Here is a 21,357-nt window from a genome sequence, read left to right on the forward strand (position 1 = left end):
AAAGACTAAGGAAGCTGCTTCCGATCTGGCTGGTGGAAAGGAGAGAAACTGTTTTTCTCCATTATTGTGGCAGACTGTGTGACTGACCTTGACATTCTTTAGCTATGAATTCAGAAAAAGAAAAGCCCAGATGTGGCTCTAAAGCACCAACACAATTTGAGGAGTCGGTATTGTCAGAGTTAAATGATATTAAAGAAGGATTAGATCGCAACACAGTCACTATAAATAAATTGGAAAAAAGGATTGATCATTTAAGTACCAATCTTAAAGATGTAAAAGAGGAAATTAATTCACATGATGCAAGATTGACGAAACTGGAGAATGTCAGGGTGCAGGATTTGGAATGTTTGCAATATGAAAATGCAAATGCAATAGCTTATCTGCAATTGAGTGTGAATGAATCTTATCTGAGATTGAGAGGGCTCCCTTATCTGGATCAGGATCAGGATAAACTCAAGAATCTTTGATAGGATATTTTGTGGAATTCTGGGATCTGAAAAAAGAGGAAGTAGAAGATTGGGTGGAGAAAGCTTACAGATTTGGTCCTAAAAAAGAGACTAAAATAACCTACGATTGTATTGTGGTCTTTAAGACTAGGGAACAAAGAGATATCATTCTGGGACATCACTATAAAAAAGGCCTCAAAGTTCTCGATAAATCCGTTGTGCTCTTCAAAGAGGTTCCTAGGCATTTTTTGAACCTGAGATCCCAGTATAGGGACCTGACAGATATTCTGAAGAGAAAGAACATCTTTTTTAGGTGGGAATTTCCAGAGGGCCTATCTTTCAAATTTGAAGGAAGAAAGCAAAAGGTTAAGAACCTTGAGGAGAAGGATAGATTTATGCAAAAGCACTTGGTAGAACTTGGATTACAAACCCCACAGTTGCTGGGAACGGAGGCAGCGTCCTCGTAAGTAGACAATATGGCATTGAGGATTTATTCATGGAACGTACATGGCTTGAATTTACTGCAAAAAAGGAGAACAATTTATCACATTTTGGAAAAACAAAACTTGGATATAACTTGTTTACAGGAAACTCACATTACAAGACTACACAGAAAATTTTTAATAAATAAAAGATTGGGCCAAGAATTTATTTCTTCTGACAAAGTTAAAAAAAGAGGAGTGGTTTTCTACACCAAAGATAAATGGAATCCAAAATTTGCTTTCAAAGATGAGGAAGGAAGATACATAGCATTTGAAATTTCAGCACAAGGCGAGAAATATTTGTTACTAGGAATCAACTCACCTAATGATGGCAAAGTGGATTTTTTTCAAGAACTTGGAAGTAAGTCTGTTGGAATATATGGATTATAAAATTATATTGATGGGGGACTTGAATGGAGTCACATCTAGTTTGATGGATAGAACTCAGAGATCAAAGGTTACGAACTCTGGCAGACTACCGAAGACTTTCTTTGATTTAACTGAAAATTTTGATTTGTCAGATATATGGAGAATTAGAAATCCAATGGAAAAAGACTTCACTTTTTTCTTAGATGCAAACCAAGTATTTTCACGAATAGACTATGGATATCCAGAGACTTGGTTCCTAAAGTAATAAAAACAGAAATTTGCCCTAAAACTTGCTCGGACCATAATGCAGTTTCTATGGACTTGAAAATGTTTGTTCAAGGCTCCTTCAGATGGTGAATGAATGATGATCTGTTGAGAAGTTCATTAATTGTCAATAAGGCCCCAAAAACCCTAAAGGATTATTTTGAATTTAACATGAATCAAGGAACGGAAATAAGGGTGATTTGGGAGGCCAGCAAAGCAGTAATGAGAGGGTTTCTGATACAACAAAATGCAATTAGGAGAAAGTCACAGAATGAGACAAAAGATAAAATTATGGAACAACTGAAAGATAAAGAGAAGAAGCTTAGAGGAAACCCAAAGAATTTGCAGATCCAAAAAGAAATTAAAGCCCTACAGGTTCAATATTCACAGTTAGTAAATCAAGAAATTGAATGGAAGATAAGAAGGATGAGACAAAGAAATTTTGAATCTGCAAATAAATGTGGGAAATTATTAGCCTGGCAACTAAAGAAGAGACAAAAACAAAGTACTATTGCAAACATTGTTACAGAAGGAAAATCTGTAGAGAACCCTGCAGACATTAGAAAATGCTTTTATAAATATTATAAACAACTGTATAAAAAGGATAAAGAAGATATAGGGAAAATCGAGCAATTTATAAAGATTAATGGGATGCAACAGATTCCGAAGGACGAAAAGAATCTACTAAAAGGTTTAATTACAAACCAGGAAGTGGAACAGGCAATAAATTCAATGCAACTTGGCAAGACACCAGGACCCTATGGTCTATCAGCGAAATATTATAAGACATTGAAAGAATGGCTCATTCAACCTCTGGTAGAAGTATCTAATTCGATTTTGTGAGGGGGCAAAGCACCTGAAACCTGGAAGCAAGCTTATATTACTCTGATTCCTAAACAGGGTCAGGATAGATCCAACATTAAAAACTACAGACCAATCTCCCTACTCAATGTGGATTATAAAAATTTTGCAAATATACTGGCCAACAGGCTAAAGAAGGTTTTATATGAGTATATTCATAAAGACCAGGCAGGATTTCTGCCGGGAAGACATATGAAAGACAACATTAGAAATGCTGTGGATATTTTGGAAAAGTTAGAAGCAAGAAAGAGCTGTAAAGCAATGTTAATGTTTATTGATGCGAGAGAAAGCCTTTGACAATGTTTCTTGGAGTTTTATGTTACATAATTTAGAGAGTATGGGTTTTTTAAATGGTATTAAAGCGATCTATCTAGAACAAAAAGCTAAAATTATTGTAAATAATGTGGTTTCAGGGGAAATTAGAATTGAGAAGGGAACCAGGCAAGGGTGCCCCACTTTCCCCTCGGCTGTTTATTTCAGTACTGGAGGTCTTGCTAAGTATGATTAGAAAAGATGAACAAGTTAAAGGTATTACAGTAGGTTTGAAACATTATAAATTAAAAGTCTTTGCTGATGCTCTAGTTCTGACATTACAAGATCCAGACTCCAGTGCAGTCAAAGCACTGGAGCTGATACAAGAGTTTGGTCAGGTAGCAGGATTTAAATTAAACAAGAGCAATACCAAAGTAATTGAGAAAAATCTGGATAATGAAGAAAGGAAACTATTACAAGAGAAAACAGGCCTAGACTTTGTGAAAAAAGTTAAATATTTGGGGGTGAACCTGTCTGGAAAAAAATTGAACTTATATTAAGATAATAATGAGAAATTATGGAATGAAATTAAAAGAGATTTAGAGGTATGGTCAAACCTAAAATTGTCATTAATGGGCCAGATTTCTGTGATTAAGATGAAGATGCTTTTCCTGTTTCAAGCCCTTCCAATTATAGATAATGCGAAATGCTTTAAAGAATGGCAGAAAGCACTCTCTAGATTTATCTGGCAGGGGAGGAAACCCAGAATTAAATATAAATTACTAACGGATTCTAAAGAAAGAGGTGGATTTTCCCTGCCAGATTTAAAAATCTATTTTGAAGCTGCTGCACTTTATTGGATTAAATAATGGATGCAATTAGAAGATACAGATCTATTAGATTTGGAGGGATTTGACAATGTGTTCGGTTGGCATGCATATTTATGGTATGACAAGGTAAAGGCCCATAATGCATTTAAAAACCATGTAATTAGGAAATCGTTGTATAATGTTTGGATAAAATATAAATATCTCTTAGAAAGAAAGACGCCCAGGTGGCTTTCACAAATGGAGGCAAAGGCCCAGAAAAAATTAAATATGGATACCAAATGGTTGAGATATTATGATTTATTAATAGAAGAGGAAGGTTACAAATTAAAACCATTTGATCAAGTTAAAGATAAGCTAAATTGGTTACAATACCACCAGATCAATGAATTGTATAAATTGGATAAGAAAAATGATTTTGCTTTTGAAAAATCTAAGTTGGAGACAGAGTTGTTGGATACTAAAGGTAAAAATTTATCTAAAATGTACAAGCTATTGTTGGAGTGGCATACAAAAAGATGAACAAGTTAAATCTGTGATGATAGATTGGGCAAGAAATGTAGGACATAATATAATGTTTGAGGATTGGGAAAGATTGTGGAAGAAAGAGGTCAAGTTCACCGCATGTACTTTGTTAAAGAAAAATATAATGAAAATGATGTATAGATGGTATTTGACTCATGTAAAATTAGCAAAGATATATCATAATTGTGACAATATATGTTGGAAATGTAAAGAAAAGGAAGGAACCTTTTATCATATGTGGTGGACCTGTCCCAAGGTGAAAGACTCCTGGGAAAAGATTTATAATGAATTGAAAAAAATGTTGAAACATACATTTATAAAGAAACCAGAGGCCTTCTTGGAATAACAGGTTTGGAATTGCCCAGGAAAGATGTTAAATTATTTTTGTATGCCACAACTGCTGCTCGTATTTTGTTGGCTAAAAAGTGGGAAACCCAAGAATTACCAACAATAGAAGAATGGCAGATGAAGATGATGGATTTTTCGGAGCTAGCCAACCTAACCGGAACAGTCCGCGACCAGAAGGAGGAGGAGTGTCAGGAAGAATGGAATAAATTTAATGATTATTTAGTTAAATTTGTTAAGTTAAACTAACTGAAAAGAGCTTGCAGATACTTAATGGGCTTAGGATTTTATTTATGTTGAGTGATGAATTAATATGTTTAATTCTATAAGGGGAAGATCTAAGGATGTTAATGTTTAAGTTAAATTTCATAAAAATTGGGATTTGGAAAACCATTAAAAGGACATGCAATGAAATTCAACCAAGGGGAAGTGAGGAAATCACTTAACAAAGTTAATAAAGGTAATTTTCAATAAGGCTATGATTTATGTTTGTTTGTCTTGTGTGTTTGTTTGTTTGTTTGTTTGTTTTTAATATTGTGAAAACTAATAAAAAAAATTTGGGGAAAAAAGAGAGGCAGAGATGAGTCAGGCTAGTGAAGGAGCCAGGGTGTCTCCCTCTCCTGCTGCAACAAGCTCCCCTCTCCTGGTGTCTCCAAGGACCAGAAGAGGGATGAAGAGGGAGGAGCAAAGAAGGGCGATTCAGTGGAGTTTCATTCCTTTTTTATGGTCTTATCTGATGCTGTTCTGATAGTATGTTAGTTCACTTGGCGCTCTTGGAGGAAACAGATTTTCTAGATCCATTTCTAATCCAAATTTAGGCCCAGTTTTGGCACACCAACTGCTTGGGTCGCCCTGTATGATGATCTCTGTCGGGAGACAGACAGTGGAAATGTGTCTCTGTTAATTCTCCTTGACCACTCCTTGACTTTCTAGGTCATCAAGACTGCTTCCTCCACCCTTCCCCTCCACTGCAGGAGGAGGAAGAGTCTCTCAGCCTTCTGCACCCACAATTGTTGTCAACATCATCATCATCATAATGATTATTATTATTAAATTTCTATACCACCCTACACCCAAAGGTCTCAGGGCAGTTCACATAAAATATCAAATACATTAAATGAAAACAAAACCAACAACCCAATAACCCCCCCCCCCAAAAAAAAGATCCAGCATTTTTCAAAAGGGTATAATATATAGATCAAGTCAGGCAAAAGCCTGGTTGAAAAGGAATGTTTTTGCCTGGCGCCTAAAGGTGTATACTGAACATGGGTGGGGAAGGTCCCCCCAAATATTTTATTTGGGGGTCCAATAGAAGTTGGCACCTACACTTCTTACCTATTGTTTCCCTAAACTATTTTAATATCAGCAAACATTTTCTTCTATTTTGAGACAGAAGCCTTGACAAATAAAGAATATTCAGAATCTTGGTGTAAATCATGAAATTCTATAAGGAGTTAAATTATTCAGGGGTGTTACTCTTTCACTTACAAGCAGTCCTCACTCTCCCAGATAAGCCCCCTGAGAGAGGGGGGAGGGAGGGAGAGAATGTACACAAGCACACTTGGCTTTTCCTAAGAGTCTGGGTAAAAGTTGTATCCAGTACATATAGATCATAAAGAGGAAGCAGGAAAGACTATCACTCTTTCAAATTCCTCCTCCAGCTCTATGCACTATTCAAGGGAGAAAAGAGGTAATCCCTCTATTTGCACAAGAGAGGATTTCTGTGTGATCCAGCGGGGCTTTTCTCATATTCATTTTTTATTTTATGAATATTTGGTACAAAATTCTTTTCCAAACATTTGTGTCATAAAATCGGTCTTAAGATAGCTTGGATTCTAATTACAATTCATCAAACACCCTCTCATTTGCATGACCTATATAAGAATGATTATAGTGTTCAGTTGTATTACATGACTTGCAATCACATTCCAAGGCTATTAGCACATGGTATCACACCCCTTGTTGCTTATTTGTTTTCAATAACTGAGCATATGAAAACAGAGAGTACTGCTGATGTCTCTGAGGAAAGCAAAAAGCCCTTAGAGAAAGAGAGTTGAACCTGACCAGGCAACCTAGAAAGAATTAAGGAGAAAGAGACAGCAAGAGAAGGATGGAGATATGGGCACTTTTGATTGCTCTGCTGGTGGTTCTTCTGATTCTGAACTTCAAGAAACTGCTCTGGTCAAACAGGCATTACCCTCCAGGGCCTCTTAAGCTTCCTCTGATTGGAACCTTGTGGATCCTTGGATTGAAGATTCATGAAGATACTCTCATTAAGGTACTTACATCTTGGTGATAATTCAGTCTGATTTCACCAATTGCTTTATCTATTTCCCTCAACAATTGTGATATTTCAGCTTAAACAATAGCACCAAATGGTAAATGGTAAATGGTAAATGCCAGAAGCCTCCTTTGTGAGATACAGTAAGATATACAAATAATAGGGATAATACAAAGAATATTATTATTAATACTGAAAAGCACCCTCAAAGAAAGAATGGTTTATGAAAATCTTGGAACATGCAGAGATGGCAAAAATTGATAAAAGATACTAATTTAGAATATTTTAAAGAAGACTGGAAAACATTTGCAGCCTATACAAAAAGTTATTTCCCATATGTAAAGACCACAGCGTGGTTTGAAGTGTAAGAAAACAGCAGAATATATTAAGAAACATGTTGGAGAGGATTAAATTAGATAAGATGGAACTTTAAAATGCAATTGTATGTAATTCAAGTTATAAACATTGATGTTGGGTGAGTGGGAAGTCACTTGTTTTGTTGAATTGGAATATAATTGTTGTATAACAAATATAACTTTCTAAATGGAAAAAAGTGTAATGGGTTTAGGGGTTGCTCGTGCGTAATTTGCCGCCACTCCTGGCTAGGTTACCTGGCTGAACCCTTTCTGTCTGGACAGCCTCTAGCTTCGTGGCTGCCTCAGTCGCTGGCAGAATCCGTCAGTGGGCGTTTCTTGAACTTCTTCCAGCAAAGAAGTTCTTTGACGCCAAGTCTCCTCCTACTCTCCCTGCACGGAAGTCTTCTGCGCAGGGAGGGTGTGGGCAGCGGAGTACCCGTACTCTCTCCGCTGGTCTCCGGCGAGGAGTCTTGGAGCCTCCTCTCCGATTCCCCCATCTGCCCCCCTTCTCCACTGGTGTTACGCTGATTTCCTTCCCCAGCAGATGGGCTGCCTCTCTCCCTACTGGGACCCTCTCCAGCATCCCTCTGGATCCTTCCCTCTGCCTCTAGCTCCGATGGCAGTTCCCTGACAAAAAGAATAAAATATTATTATATTAAAAAATAGACTGACCACATAGGTCCTCAGCATTCATTCATGACAGCCTCTCAACATGGAATTAACCTGCAGGTGCTATTCAATTTCTTAAGCCTGGTGTCAGCGATGTTGCTTCACTGACAGGGAATGAGAATGCAGGCATAGAGAGCAAACATATAAGAGTGGTATGCAGAGGGAAGGGAGAAGCAGCAGGGAGCAGCCATAACTTGAGCTCTGGACATACGGAAGAAGCTACAGAGGTGAGGGAGACTGAAGCTCTTGTATTAAGTTGAAATATCCAACTGCAGTTTTTGAACACATTTCCTCTCCTCTCTTTTGACCCTAATGGTAGTTGGCAAAGCAACATGGAAATATTTTCACCCTATGGATGGGACATCAACCCATGGTAGTACTGTCTGGATTCCAAGCAGTGAAAGAAGCGCTCACTGACCACACTGAAGAATTAGACAATCGACCAGAGACTCCTTTCCTTAGGACTATGGCAAAAGGAAAGGGTAAGTAGTGAAGAATAAGAATATCTCCTGGTATTTTCCCAAGAGAAAATGTTTAAAGGGCTGTCCAGAGCAAAGGCTCTCTATTATTGTTGCACTCAAGAGGAAATGGGTTACCTAGGAGTGAACAACTAGGGGCTGAGGTCCTTTCAGTGTCCCCCTAAAATATTTGAGAGGACCACCAGGCTCTCTCTAAGTTCATGACAATTGCCATTCTATTTTCCCCCGCAAAAATTTTTATTGGTTTTTACAATATCAACAACAAACAAAAACATGAGACAAACAAAACATAACAAACATAAATCATAACCTTATTGAAAATAACAGTTATTTACTTTGTAGGACGACTTCCTCGTTTCCCCTTAGTTGAATTTCATTGCATACTTGCCATTCTAGTGGTGGGTGTCAGCCGCATAAAAATAATAATAAATTTTATTTATACCCCACCCTCCCCAGCCAACTCCAGATATAAAATAATTGATTGAAATACAACTTAAAAAACAAGATTAAAATACAACATTAAAATCCAGCCTCATTTCAGCAGAAACTCAAAAACTATTTTGGAGTCTGATTGAAAAAAAAAATCCAGACTGGTCCTATGTGGGCCAGAAAAAAGCCAGGGAAGTCCCCAAGTAGGAGTTCCATCACAGAAGGAGACAGGGGAAAAGAAAGAGGGGGAGGGGATCAAGTTAATTCCAAGCCAAAAGCCAGGCAGAACAACTCTGTCTCACAGGCCCTGCAGAAAGAAATCAGATCCTGCAGGGCCCTGGTCTCATGAGACAGAGTGTTCCACCAGGCCAGAGCCAGTGTTGAAAAGGCCCTGGCTCTGGTTGAAGCCAATCTAACTTCCTTAGGGCTCAGGACCACTAGGGTGTTGCTATTTATGGACCTTAAGTTTCTCCGTTGGGCATACTGAGAGAGGTGGTCCCATAGGTACGAGGGTCCTAGGCCGTGAAGAGCTTTAAAGGTCAAAACCAGCACTTTAAATCTAACCCTGTACTCCATCGGGAGCCAGTGCAGCTGGAAAAGCACTGGGTGAATATGCTCCCACGGCAGGGACCCCGTGAGGAGCCTCGCTGCACCATTCTGCACCTGCTGGAGTTTCTGGGACAGCTTCAAGGGCAGCCCCACGTAGAGCCTGGAGGTGACCGTTGCATGCATCACTGTGGCCAGGTCGGGCCGGGAAAAGTAAGGGACTGCTTGATGCGGTGAAGGTAGAAAATTGTCACCTTGGCTGTTGCTGTAACCTGCACCTCCATGGAAAGGGAGGCGTCAAGGATTACACCCAAACTCTTAACGGAAGGCAATGGCACTAATTGGTCCCCCACAAGAGAAGGCAGTTGGTCCCTCATCCCCATGCCATCCTGACCCAGCCAGAGGACCTCTGTCTTCGAAGGCTTTAGTCTCAAACGGTTCCCACGAAACCATCCAGCCACAGCTTCCAAGCATCTGGTCAGTGTGTCCGGGGCCGAGTCGGTGTGGCCATCCATCAGCAGATAGCGCTAAGTGTCATCAGCATATTGGTGATAACGCAGCCCAAAGCTCTGGACAATCTGGGCAAGGGGGCGCATAAAGATGTTAAAAAGCATCTGGGAAAGGATTGCGCCCTGTGGCACTCCACACCAAGGAGTGGCGTGACAACATCTCCCTCCCTGGCGCCACCCTCTGTCCCTGACCAGAGATAAAAGAGCAGAGCTATGCCCTGTATCCCCACGTCAGCGACGCGGTGGTCCAGAAGATCATGTTCAACCTTGTTGAAGGCTGCTGACAAATCTAAGAGAATCAGCGGTCCTGACCCGCCTCAATCCAGTTTTCTATGGAGATCATCTGTTAGGGCAACCAGAGCCGTCTCGCTCCCGAAACCAGGACGGATCCCGGACTGAAATGGATCTAAAGCCGATGTTTCCTCCAGAAACCTACCAAGCTGTTCAGCAACTGCTCTCTCAATTAGATATGGAAGATTTGAAACTGGGCGGTAATTTGATAAATCTAAAGGATCTAGTGAAGTTTTCTTTAAGAGCGGACACACCACTGCTTCCTTCAGCTCCCCTGGGAATGTCCCCGTGCCAAGGGACAAATTGATAATTTCAACCAGGGGGATCCGTGCAACATCTGGGCACACCCTAATCAGCCAAGATGGGCACGGGTCAAGGAGGCAAGTGGTGGGCCTACCAGCTCAGAGGAATCTATCCACATCAGCAGGGAGTATCCGATCGAAATGATCCAACACTGGACCCGAAGACAGTCGAGGGGCCTCCAGTTCTGTCACTGTATCTAAAGTGGCAGGGAGGTCATGGCGGAGCAACAGGACTTTCTCTGCAAAAAAGTTGGCGAATGCCTCACAGCTGTGAGTCGAATTTATGCTTAAATTTGGTTGTCCTCCTAAGGATGTTATTGACCTAATTATTCTAAAAAGTTTTGCCGGGCGAGAGCTAGCGGATGCAATGGAAGCTGCGAAGTAAGATTTCTTAGCAGCTTTCATAGCCATCTCATAGGCTTTCATAAGCATCCTATAAGATGTTCTTGAGGCTCCGTCACGGGTCCGTCGCCATACTCGCTCTAGCCATCTGAGGTCCCGCTTCATTTTTCGGAGCTCCTAGGTAAACCAAGGTTTCGGCGGGGTTGCAGAGGGCGCTTATGCGCGATCTTATTGATGGCCGCCAAGAACCGGTTATTCCAGTCCTCGACAAGGTCATGTAATGAGTCATCAGGAGAAGCAGAGTCCCGCAAGGCCTGACAGAATCTATCAGGATCCATCAGCCTTCGCGGCGAGCCCAAATAGGCTCGCCACCCGAGCAAAGGAGGAGCGGGAAGTCAATCTTGGCTTTCAGAGTGCAGTGATCAGATCTTGTCACTTCCACAGGGGGGAGTATGATCACATCTATGCCAGCACCAAAGATCAAATCCAGCGTGTGGTCTGCTTGATGAGTGGGGCCCAAAACAAACTGGGAGAGCCCTAGTGTTGCCATGGAAGTCATTAGGTCCAGAGCCTGTGAGGAGGGGGCAGCATTGGCATGGACGTTGAAGTCTCCCAAAAGCAATAAGCTTGGGAACTCCAAGGTCTAGCCTGCCGCCACCTCCAGCAGGTTTGACAGGGTGGCTGCCGGTGTGCTGGGTGGTCAGTACACTAGCCAGACAGCCAAGCTCTCCTTGGTGCCCCACACGAGACCAACACATTCAATGCCAGAGATTGCCAGTGCTGGCAGAGCTCTTAAAGAGCAATCCTCATCACTGATTATGTGAGGTGGGGCTCACTTGCCCCCTTCCTCATATTTTATTCAAGTGGCACCCCTGATGGATTTCAACTAGCAAGTGCTTTGTGGAATTAGCAATTGTACTGCACTGTGGTTCGATTCAACTGCAGGTAGAAGTTTGTTGCCTGTTGCAATTGTAATGCATTTACTATCCTGGCCCTCAGTGCTGGATGAAGAGCTTGAACTCAAAGTTCTTTCTGCTGAAGGTTTTGATGCCTACATCAGTCTGAATCCTGGTAAGATGAGGGCATGGTGGTTGGAGTCTAGTCAATTGTTCAGTTTATTGCTATGAAAGGGGTTCAACTCCCCCTGAGAGAACAGGTTCATAGACTAGAGGTGCTCCTGGATCCATCTTAGCTGCTAGAGGCCCAGGTGACCTTAGTGCCTTCTGCCAGCTTCAGCTAGCAAGGCAGCTTTGGCTATTAAGACAGCTAAAGTAGTTTCTGGATCAGGATAGCTTAACTACTGTCATCCATGTGCTGGTTACCTTCAGGCTGATTATAGCAATGTGCTGCATTTCGGGCTGCCCTTGAAACAGTGTCTGGCAAAAAAAATGCAGTGGCTTGACTGCTCATGGGGGCAGGACATAGCCAGCATGTTATGCCACTGGCTGACAATTAGCTAAGTTCAAGGTGCTGGTTGAACAAACACCCTGTACAACTTGAGATCAATATATCCCCTTCCAATAAGCTTTTCAGTTTAGATCTTTTTTTTTAATTATTTTTTATTCAATTTCCATTACAAGATTTAAACCTACATTTTCAATATTATCACAAATACATAATTTTGACTTCCTTCAGCTCATCCGCGAATCTTCCGTTTTCTAATCTTCTATCCGCAATTCTAAATTTAACATTGCCTTTTATTTTAAATAAACCTATTCCTTTATTCCCTTTTTTACAGTGTTTCTAATATTATTTCTTCACAAAGCTTCCTGTAAACCCACAAATGTTATTTGCGTATCACAAATGCTTTTCATATAGTCCACAAATTTGCTCCAGTCCTTGGTAAACTTGTGATCTCGTCGGTTTCGGATCCTTCCTGTTAATTCTGCATAGTCCATTAATTTCATTCTCCATTCTTCTATCGATGGTAATTTTTCCTGATTCCATTTTTGGGCCAGTAGTATTCTTGCTGCTGATACTGCATATAAAAATAATTTATGGTCCTTTCTATTTATTTCATTTCCAACCATTCCTAACAAAAAAGATTCTGGTTTTTTAACAAATGTATATTTCAACATTTTTTAAAATTCATTATATATCAGTTCCCAGAAGACTCTCACCTTTTTACACTCCCACCACATATGATAAAATGTTCCCTCTTTTTCTTTACATTTCCAACACTTATTACATACTTTATACATTTTTGCTAATTTCACTGGAGTGATATACCATCTATAAACCATCTTCATCATATTTTCTTTTAATGCAGTACAGGCTGTGAATTTTATCCTTTCGTTCCACAATTTAATCCACTCATCTAATTGTATATTATACCCAAAGTCTCTGGCCCAATGGATCATAACCGATTTTACCTCTTCATCTTTCATATACCATTCTAGCAGCAGTTTATACATTTTAGACAAATTTTGTCACTTCTAATGGAGATAACCAATTGGTATTTTTGGTTCTAATAGGTTTTTATACTGATCCCAGACTTCCAAAAGAGATCTTCAAATGATGTGGTTTTCAAAACCTTTATGTACTTTTTTCTTATCATACCATAAATAAGCGTGCCAACCGAATCTATTATCAATTCCTTCCAAATCCGACAATTCCTTATTCCAGTGTGGCGTAGTGGTTATGAGTGGTGAACTTGTAATCTGGTGAACCGGGTTCGCGTCTCCGCTTCTCCACATGCAGCTGCTGGGTGACCTTGGGCTAGTCACACTTTTCTGAAGTCTCTCAGCCCCACTCACCTCACAGAGTGTTTGTTGTGGGGGAGGAAGGGAAAGGAGAATGTTAGCCGCTTTGAGACTCCTTAGGGTAGTGATAAAGCGGGATATCAAATCCAAACTCCTCTTCTTCTTCTTCTCCTCCTCCAATTTCATCCACTCCTTCAACCAACAGAGGCAAGATGCTTCATAGTATAGTTTCAGGTGCGGCAGGGCGAAGCCTCCTCTTTCTTTCGCATCAGTTAACAATTTAAATTATATTCTTGGCTTCTTTCCCTGCCATATATACCTTGAAATTGTTTTTTGCCATTCCTTAAATATCATTGCCCCTTTGACTACCGGAATTGTCTGAAATAAAAATAACATTTTCAGCAAAACACTCATCTTTATCGTCGAAATTCTTCCCCAAAAAGATAATTTCATCCTTCCCCACACCTCTAGATCTCTTTTTATTCCATTCCACATTGGTATATAATTATTTTGAAATAAATCAATATTTTTGGGGGTCACCCAAATTCCCAAGTATTTAACTATTCCCACCTCCTCTATCTCTGTCTGTTGTTGCATTCCATTTATCATATCTTGGTCCATATTTTTAGCAATCATTTTAGTTTTCTTCCTATTCAGAATAAATCCTGCCATTTGTCCAAATTGTTCTATTTCCTCCAGTACCTCCTTGACACTTTTTACCGGTTCTTCTACTGTTAATACCAGATCATCGGTAAAGGCTTTAACCTTATATTAATTTCGACCAACTGTTACCCCCTTAATTAACTCATTTTTCCTTACTGAACTCAGGAGTATTTCCAGTACCATGATGAAAAGTAATGGTGAAAGTGGACATCCTTGTCTTGTGCCTTTAGCTATTTTAATATTTTATGTTAACACATTATTTACTATCAGTTTTGCTGTTTGTTCTATATAAATTGCTTTAATTCCATTGAAAAACCCTCGACCCACCTAAATTTTCTAAATTTTTTAACATAAATTCCCAAGATATATTATTGTCAGGGAACTGCCATCAGTGCCGGAGGGAGAGAGCAAGCTCCAGAGGGATTCCAGAGAACGTCCCGGGATTGGGAGAGGCAGCCCATCTTCTGGGGAAGAGAATCAGCATAGCACCAGTGGAGAAGGGGGGCAGATGGGGGAATCGGCGAGGCGGTCCCATGACTCCTTGCAGGGGACCAGCGGGGAGAGTAAGGGTCCTCCGCTGCCTACGCCCTCCTTGCGCAGAAGGCCTCTGCGCAGGGAGAGTAGGAGGAGACTAGGCGTCAAAGAGCTTCTTTGCTGGAAGAAGTTTAAGAAACACCCACTGACGGATTCTGCCAGCAATTGAGACAGCCACGGGTGAGTGGCTGTCCGGACAGAAAAGGTTCACTCAGGCAACCCAGCCAGGTGTCGGCACCGGCTTACGCACGAGCAACCCCTAGAACCATTACAGCAATCCGTCAGTCCCTGACGTTGCTTGTGCGCAGCCCAGGAGAGGCAGCACAATGAGCCAAACAGGGCCGGCCAGAGAGACAGAGCAAGAAGCCATGGTGCGAGGTCTGGTCGAGAGGAACCGAGACCTGGAGTCGCATGTAGCTACCCTGTCTGCGTGGCTGGAGGAGAGACGGGCTCAGGATGCACAGGTCAGAGCCACCCCGATAGGGAGGAAGGTCCCGGGGCTGGTACACAAGTTTGGTGGAAAGCCCCAAGACTACAATGCCTTCCGAACGGAAATTCAGTACGCTTTGGAATTGCAGAAAAATGACTTTGCGGATGACGGGGAGAGGGTGGCTTACATTGTGGGACATCTGCAGGATGGGGCACACGAATGGATCAGGCCCCTAATGGCGATGCAGAATGATGCATTGAAAGATCTTAAGAAATTCTACCAGGGAATGGACGCGATGTTCTCCAGAGAGGTTGAGCAAAGCGTGACACGGCGGGAGCTGATGGAGTGCAAGCAGGGGGGCCTGTCCGTCAGAAACTACTGGTCACATTTCGTGATGTTAGTCCACAAGCTCGGGTGGGATCTGGACTCTGAACCAATGCAAATGTTGTTTGAAGCGGGTTTGTCCCCCGAAGTGAAAGACGAATTGCCCCGAGCACCCCACCCGCGGTCGATGGATGAACTCACAAAGACTGTGCTTGCGATTGGTGTACGCCAGGAAGCGTGGGCTCAGGAGAAGCGGGAGATAAGGGCAGAACGTTTCCATGACAACCGCATTCCGGAGATGCCGAAGGAGCCTTCCCAGGCGGCGAAGCCGATGGAAATTGATGGAGCGCGTGTGCGCGAAGTTTCAAAAGCTGGTGAAGGTCGGAAAAGGGAGGGGAAGGAGTGGAAAACTACCAAGAAGTGTTTCCTCTGTCAGCGACCGGGACATTTTGCAAAGGTCTGCCCTCAACGAAAAGCCTGGCAAGGCATGATGGGGGCTGCAGGCCACGACGAGAAGGGGGAGGAAGGGCTGGCGCAGGGAAACGACAACGCCTGGCTGCCAACCAGCGGGGCCAGCAGCCAGGTCAGCAACCAATAGAAGTGCCCCAGCCTGACCCCCCCAAGGCAGCTATAGCCATAGAGGTGGTGCTAGAACTCCCAAATGGGCACTCCGTCAAAGTGGAGGGACTGCTAGATTCTGGCAGCTCGTGTAATTTCTTCAGCAGAGACTTCACTCTGGAGCACTAACTCCACCTGTTGCCACTAGATTTTCCCTTGCAGGTGACCACCATCGATGGCAGGGAACTCCTGGGAGGGGAAGTGACACACCAGACACCGCCAATGCGAATGAGGGTCTCCAGGCACACGGAAACCATTGCCCTTCACGTGGCCACGCTGGCAGGACCCCCAATAATACTGGGAATGAGCTGGCTGGCAATACATGACCCAGTGGTGTCATGGCATCAGCGGTCAGTCACCTTTGGGTCAGCTTACTGCTTAGAACACTGTCTGGGAGGGAAGGAACCAAGAATGACTGTGGCCAGGGTGGCTGGGTTGGCCCTGGAGCAAAAAGGGGAGGTGCCACCACAATATGCTGATTTGAAGGAGGTCTTCAGCAAGATGGAGGCAGATAGACTGCCCCCCCACAGGCCCTTTGACTGCCAAATCAACCTGCTTCCAGGGGCTCAGTTACCAGTGGTTAAGCTGTATGCCATGTCCGACCGGGAGATGCAGGAGCTGCGGCAGTTTATTGACAAGAACCTGAAGAGAGGTTTCATAAGGGAATCAAAGGTGGTGGGGGGCAGTCCAGTGTTCTTTGTGGACAAAAAAGAGACTAATCAGCCCAGATTAGTCATGGATTACCGGGCCCTAAACCTGGTGTCAGAACCCGTGACTTTCCCAATGCCAAGGATTGACGATATTTTGACACGGGTGAGGCAGGGGAAGATTTTTACCAAGCTGGACCTCAGGGGAGCATACAATTTGATTAGGATAAGGGAGGGGGACGAATGGAAAACTACCATGTTCATCCCCCTGGGGTTTTTTGAGTACTTAGTCATGCCATTTGGATTACAATCAGGGTCTGCCTGCTTTCAGGCCTTCATGCACCACGTGTTGGGGCCCCTGCTGTACAAGAATTGCGTAGCCTTTTTGGATGACGTCTTAATCTATTCGGACAAGGAAAAGCAACACGTCAGAGACGTCAGGGAGGTCCTACAGAGATTGAAGAAGCATCAGTTGTGGGTCAAGCTGGAAAAATGCCAATTCCACGCCAGGGAGGTCGAGTTCCCGGGGTACAGGTTGTCAGACAAAGGACTAGCCATGGATCCGGGCAAAGTGAAGGCAGTGCTGGAATGGAAAGCCCCCAAAAACAGAAAGGATGTGCAGAGGTTCCTAGGCTTCAGCAACTTCTACAGGAAGTTCATAAAGAACTTTGCCCACTTGACAGCGCCCATAACGGATTGTCTTAGTAGCAAAAAGAAGTTTGCGTGGACAGAGGGTGCGCAGCAATCCTTTGAAAAACTGAAGAAGGCGTTCGCCTCGGAAGAGCAGCTTCTGCACGTGGATCCGGAGAAGCCCATGAGACTGGAGACAGACGCTTCCGACCCTGCCATTGGAGCAGTCCTTTTGCAGCCCGGGGCCAAGCAGAACTGGAGGCCGTGTGCCTTTTTCTCGAGGAAGCTGAGCAAATCAGAGCAAAACTACACAGTGTATGACCGAAAACTGCTTGCGATCTATGCGGCATTTCGGCAATGGAGACATCTATTGATAGGGGCGCAGCACAAGATCCAGGTCCGAACTGACCACAAGAACTTGGAATACTGGCGGACCGCGAGAGTGCTCAACCAGAGACAGATCAGATGGTCCCAGGAGTTCGCCAAGTTTTCCTTCGAGATCCGATACATGCCGGGAGAGGAAAACATAAGGGCAGATGCTCTCTCCCGGAAACTGGAGTACATGGAAGGAGAGGGGCCACCAGGGACCAGGTACGTGTTCCCCGAGGACCGGTGGGTGTGTGGGGGAGCGTTGGTTGGGAAACGAGAACTGGCAGGGCTCACCAGAGATGATGAGTTTGCTCAGACAAAAATCGGGGAACTCAGGGACGGAAAGGAAGTCAATGGAGGATTTGAGGAAAAGGAAGGGCTACTGTACTATAAGGGGGCGCTGTATGTACCGGGGGAGACTTTGAGGGGGAAGGTACTTAGACAACTCCATGACAACCCAACAGCTGGGCACTTTGGACAGCACAAGACCATCCTACTTGTCACCAGGCAGTTTTGGTGGCCAAAGGTGAGGGAAGACGTACGAGAATATGTACGAGGGTGTGACAGATGCCAGAGGGCTAAGGGGGAAAGGGCTGCCCCGCGGGGTTACTGGAACCCTTACCCACACCGGAAAAGCCCTGGGAGGTGGTGTCCATTGATTTTATGACAGATCTGCCCAAGTCAAGGGGAAAGACAGTGGTCATGGTAGTAGTCGATCTACTGACTAAAATGTGCCATTTCGTAGCTTGCTCACATGCAGCAACGGCAGAGGAGACAGCCAGGCTGTTTGTGGATCACATTTTTAGACTGCATGGGTCTCCATTGAGGGTAATCTCGGATCGCGGGAAACAATTTACTTCCTGGTTCTGGCGGAAGCTCATGAGCTTGCTACAGGTCGGGGTGAGCTTCTCGACGGCGAGGCACCCAGAAACCAACGGACAAGCCAAAAGAGCGAACGGTATACTCCAGCAATACCTACGCTGCTATGTCAGCAAGAGACAGAACGATTGGGTAGAGAAATTAGCTTTGGCTGAATTGGCGTACAATAACGCTGAACACGTGTCCACGGGAATGAGCCCTTTCATGGCCAATTACGGGTGTCACCCCAGGGCCTTCCCGGGGCGGGGGGAGGAAGGATGGAGTGTACCTGCGGCTGAGCAATTTGTGGAGGAAATGGAGGCCTTACACCAGCAACTCAGGCTGAACTTGGAGCGGGCCAAGGAAGTTTACAAGAGGCAGGCGGACAGGCACCGTTGAGAGGGGGAGGCCATACGGGTGGGAGACCGGGTGTGGTTGTCATCCCACGGGTTGCCCCTAAAGGGAGGGTGCAAGAAGTTGCAGCCGAGGCGGCTGGGGCCTTTTGCGGTAATACAGCAGATTAACCCAGTGGCATTTAAACTCAAGTTGCCTGACAGCATGAAGATACATCCGGTGTTCCATAAGTCCCTACTTTCACCTTACAGGGAGGGGCGGGAATTCCCGGGACGGGAGGGAGGGGTGACCACCCACCCGCGGGTAAGGAGAGGGAACACTGTAACGAAGCCATGGAAATACTCGATTCAAGGTGGCGAGGTCGCCAGGTAGAGTACTTGGTAGCCTGGGAGGGGGAACCTAGGTCGGAAAACACGTGGGTCCCTGATGAATCAATCACTGATGGGTATCTGGTGGAATAATTCCACAGTTTGTTCCCGGATAAGCCCAAACCATTATCTAGATTCTGGGAGGAAGAATTTGGACCCACAGACGACGAAGGGGACTTTGTGGGTTTTCCTGCCTCCGAAGAGGAGGGAGAGGAGGTGTCCGAGGGAGAAGAATCAGACTGGGAGGTTCAACCAGCGGGAAGAGATCCGAGCAGATGAGAGGCTGGTTTTGAATCCTCAGAAGATGAACACAGCTCCTTCAGGGGATTCCCCGCATCGTCGGCCGAGGAGAGAGAGGAGGTTGTATCGGAAAATCGCGCCAGGGGTGGGTGGGGTCCTGAGGAGGAGGTGGATGTCAGGGAACTGCCATCGGTGCCGGAGGGAGAGAGCAAGCTCCAGAGGGATTCCAGAGAGCGTCCCAGGATTGGGAGAGGCAGCCCATCTTCTGGGGAAGAGAATCAGCGTAGCACCAGTGGAGAAGGGGGGCAGATGGGGGAATCGGCGAGGCGGTCCCATGACTCCTTGCCAGGGACCAGCGGGGAGAGTGAGGGTCCTCCGCTGCCTACGCCCTCCTTGCGCAGAAGGCTTTCGCGCAGGGAGAATAGGAGGAGACTAGGCGTCAAAGAGCTTCTTTGCTGGAAGAAGTTTAAGAAATGCCCACTGACGGATTCTGCCAGCGATTGAGACAGCCACGAGTGAGTGGCTGTCTGGACAGAAAAGGTTCACTCAGGCAACCCAGCCAGGTGTCGGCACCGGCTTAAGCACGAGCAACTCCTAGGATCCTTACAATTATCAAAGGCCTTTTCTGCATCCACAAATATTAGCATAGCTTGTTTATCATTCCTGGCATTCAGATATTTTCAGTTTAGATCTTTCTTAGTTTTGCTTCTTTTCAGCCCTCGGTTCCTCTGCGAGGATGAGTGGAATATAAATGTAATAATAAATACAGTCAAACCTCAGATCTCGAATGCCTCCATTTTGGAATGTTTTGGCTCCCAAATGCTAAAAAACTCAGAAGTAAATTCTCTGTTTTTTTTTAATGTTTTCTGGAAGAGAACGTCCAATGCAGCGGCCAATTTAGTGCAGGAAGCACCTGCAACCAATCGGGAGCCGTGCCTCAGTTGAATAGATTATGTTCGACAACCAAGATTTGAAATAATAATAATAATAATAATACCACCCCCCTTCATGGATCACTGCCTTGCCGTGGGGAAGGGGTTTGAAGTGGAGAGTCATAGTGGAGAGTTTTGACCAAACGTGATCCACCTGGAGCAGGAACCAGCAAGCCACTCCAGTACACCGCCAAGAAAACTCCATGGACAAAGACAACAGGCACATAAAAGTTATGACACTGGGAGATGAGCCCCTCAGGTCGGAAGGCGTCCAACATGCTACTGAAGAAGAGCGGAGGACAAGTACAAACCAAAAGGTCGCTCAGTTGCGGATATGCCTGGAAGCGAAAGGAAAGTCCAATGCTGTAAAGAAAAATATTGCATAGGAACCTGGAATGTAAGAACCATGAACCCGGGTAAGTTGGATGTGGTCAAAAATGAGATGGCAAGAATAAATATTGACACCCTGAGCATCAGTGAACTAAAATGGACGGGAATCGGCGAATTCAGTTTGGATGACCATAATATCTACTATTGTGGGCAAGAATCCCGTAAAAGAAATGGAGCGGACCTCATAGTCAACAAAAGAGTGGTGAAAGCTGTACTGGGATGCAATCTCAAAAATGATAGAATGATCTCGATACGAATCCAAGGCAGACCTTTTAACATCACAGTGATCCAAGTTTATGCACCAACTACTGGTGCTGAAGAAACTAAAATTGACCAATTCTATGAAGACTTACAACACCTTCTAGAAATGACACAAAAGAAGGATACTCTTCTCATTATAGGGGATTGGAATGCTAAAGTAGGGCGTCAAGAGATAAAAGGAACAACTGGCAAGTTTGGCCTTGGAGATCAAAACAAAGCAGGGCAGAGGTTAATAGAGTTCTGTCAAGAGAACAAGCTGGTCATCACAAACATGCTTTTCCAACTACACAAAAGAAGACTCTACACATGGACATCACCAGATGGGCAGCATCGAAATCAGATTGATTATATTCTCGGCAGCCAAAGATGGGGAAGCTCTATACAGTCAGCAAAAACAAGACCCGGAGCTGACTGTGGCTCAGATCATCAGCTTCTTATAGCAAAATTCAAGCTTAAACTGAA

General features: G+C 44.0%; 2 protein-coding genes across 3 annotated transcripts in view; one reads left to right on the forward strand and one right to left on the reverse strand.

Moving 5' to 3' along the window:
• The window catches only part of LOC308478401 (cytochrome P450 2J4-like), a 439,957-nt gene that overhangs the window by 340,352 nt on the left and 78,248 nt on the right, over positions 1-21,357 (reverse strand). The window lies entirely within an intron of this gene.
• LOC308478396 (cytochrome P450 2J5-like) overlaps positions 1-21,357 on the forward strand; it is a 185,681-nt gene that overhangs the window by 147,369 nt on the left and 16,955 nt on the right. The window contains exons 1-2 of one of the 2 annotated variants that reach the window (XM_081008087.1): positions 6,385-6,649; positions 7,997-8,159. The exons of the other annotated variant lie outside the window; for it this stretch is intronic. Coding sequence (XP_080864213.1) covers positions 6,482-6,649; positions 7,997-8,159 — 331 coding nt within the window. The 5' untranslated portion in view covers positions 6,385-6,481. Of the gene's footprint in view, positions 1-6,384; positions 6,650-7,996; positions 8,160-21,357 lie in introns of those variants that run through there. 2 annotated transcript variants of the gene reach the window in all.

Source organism: Podarcis pityusensis, assembly GCF_964106645.2.
Source record: "Podarcis pityusensis genome assembly, chromosome: 5".
Classification (NCBI taxonomy): domain Eukaryota; kingdom Metazoa; phylum Chordata; class Lepidosauria; order Squamata; family Lacertidae; genus Podarcis; species Podarcis pityusensis.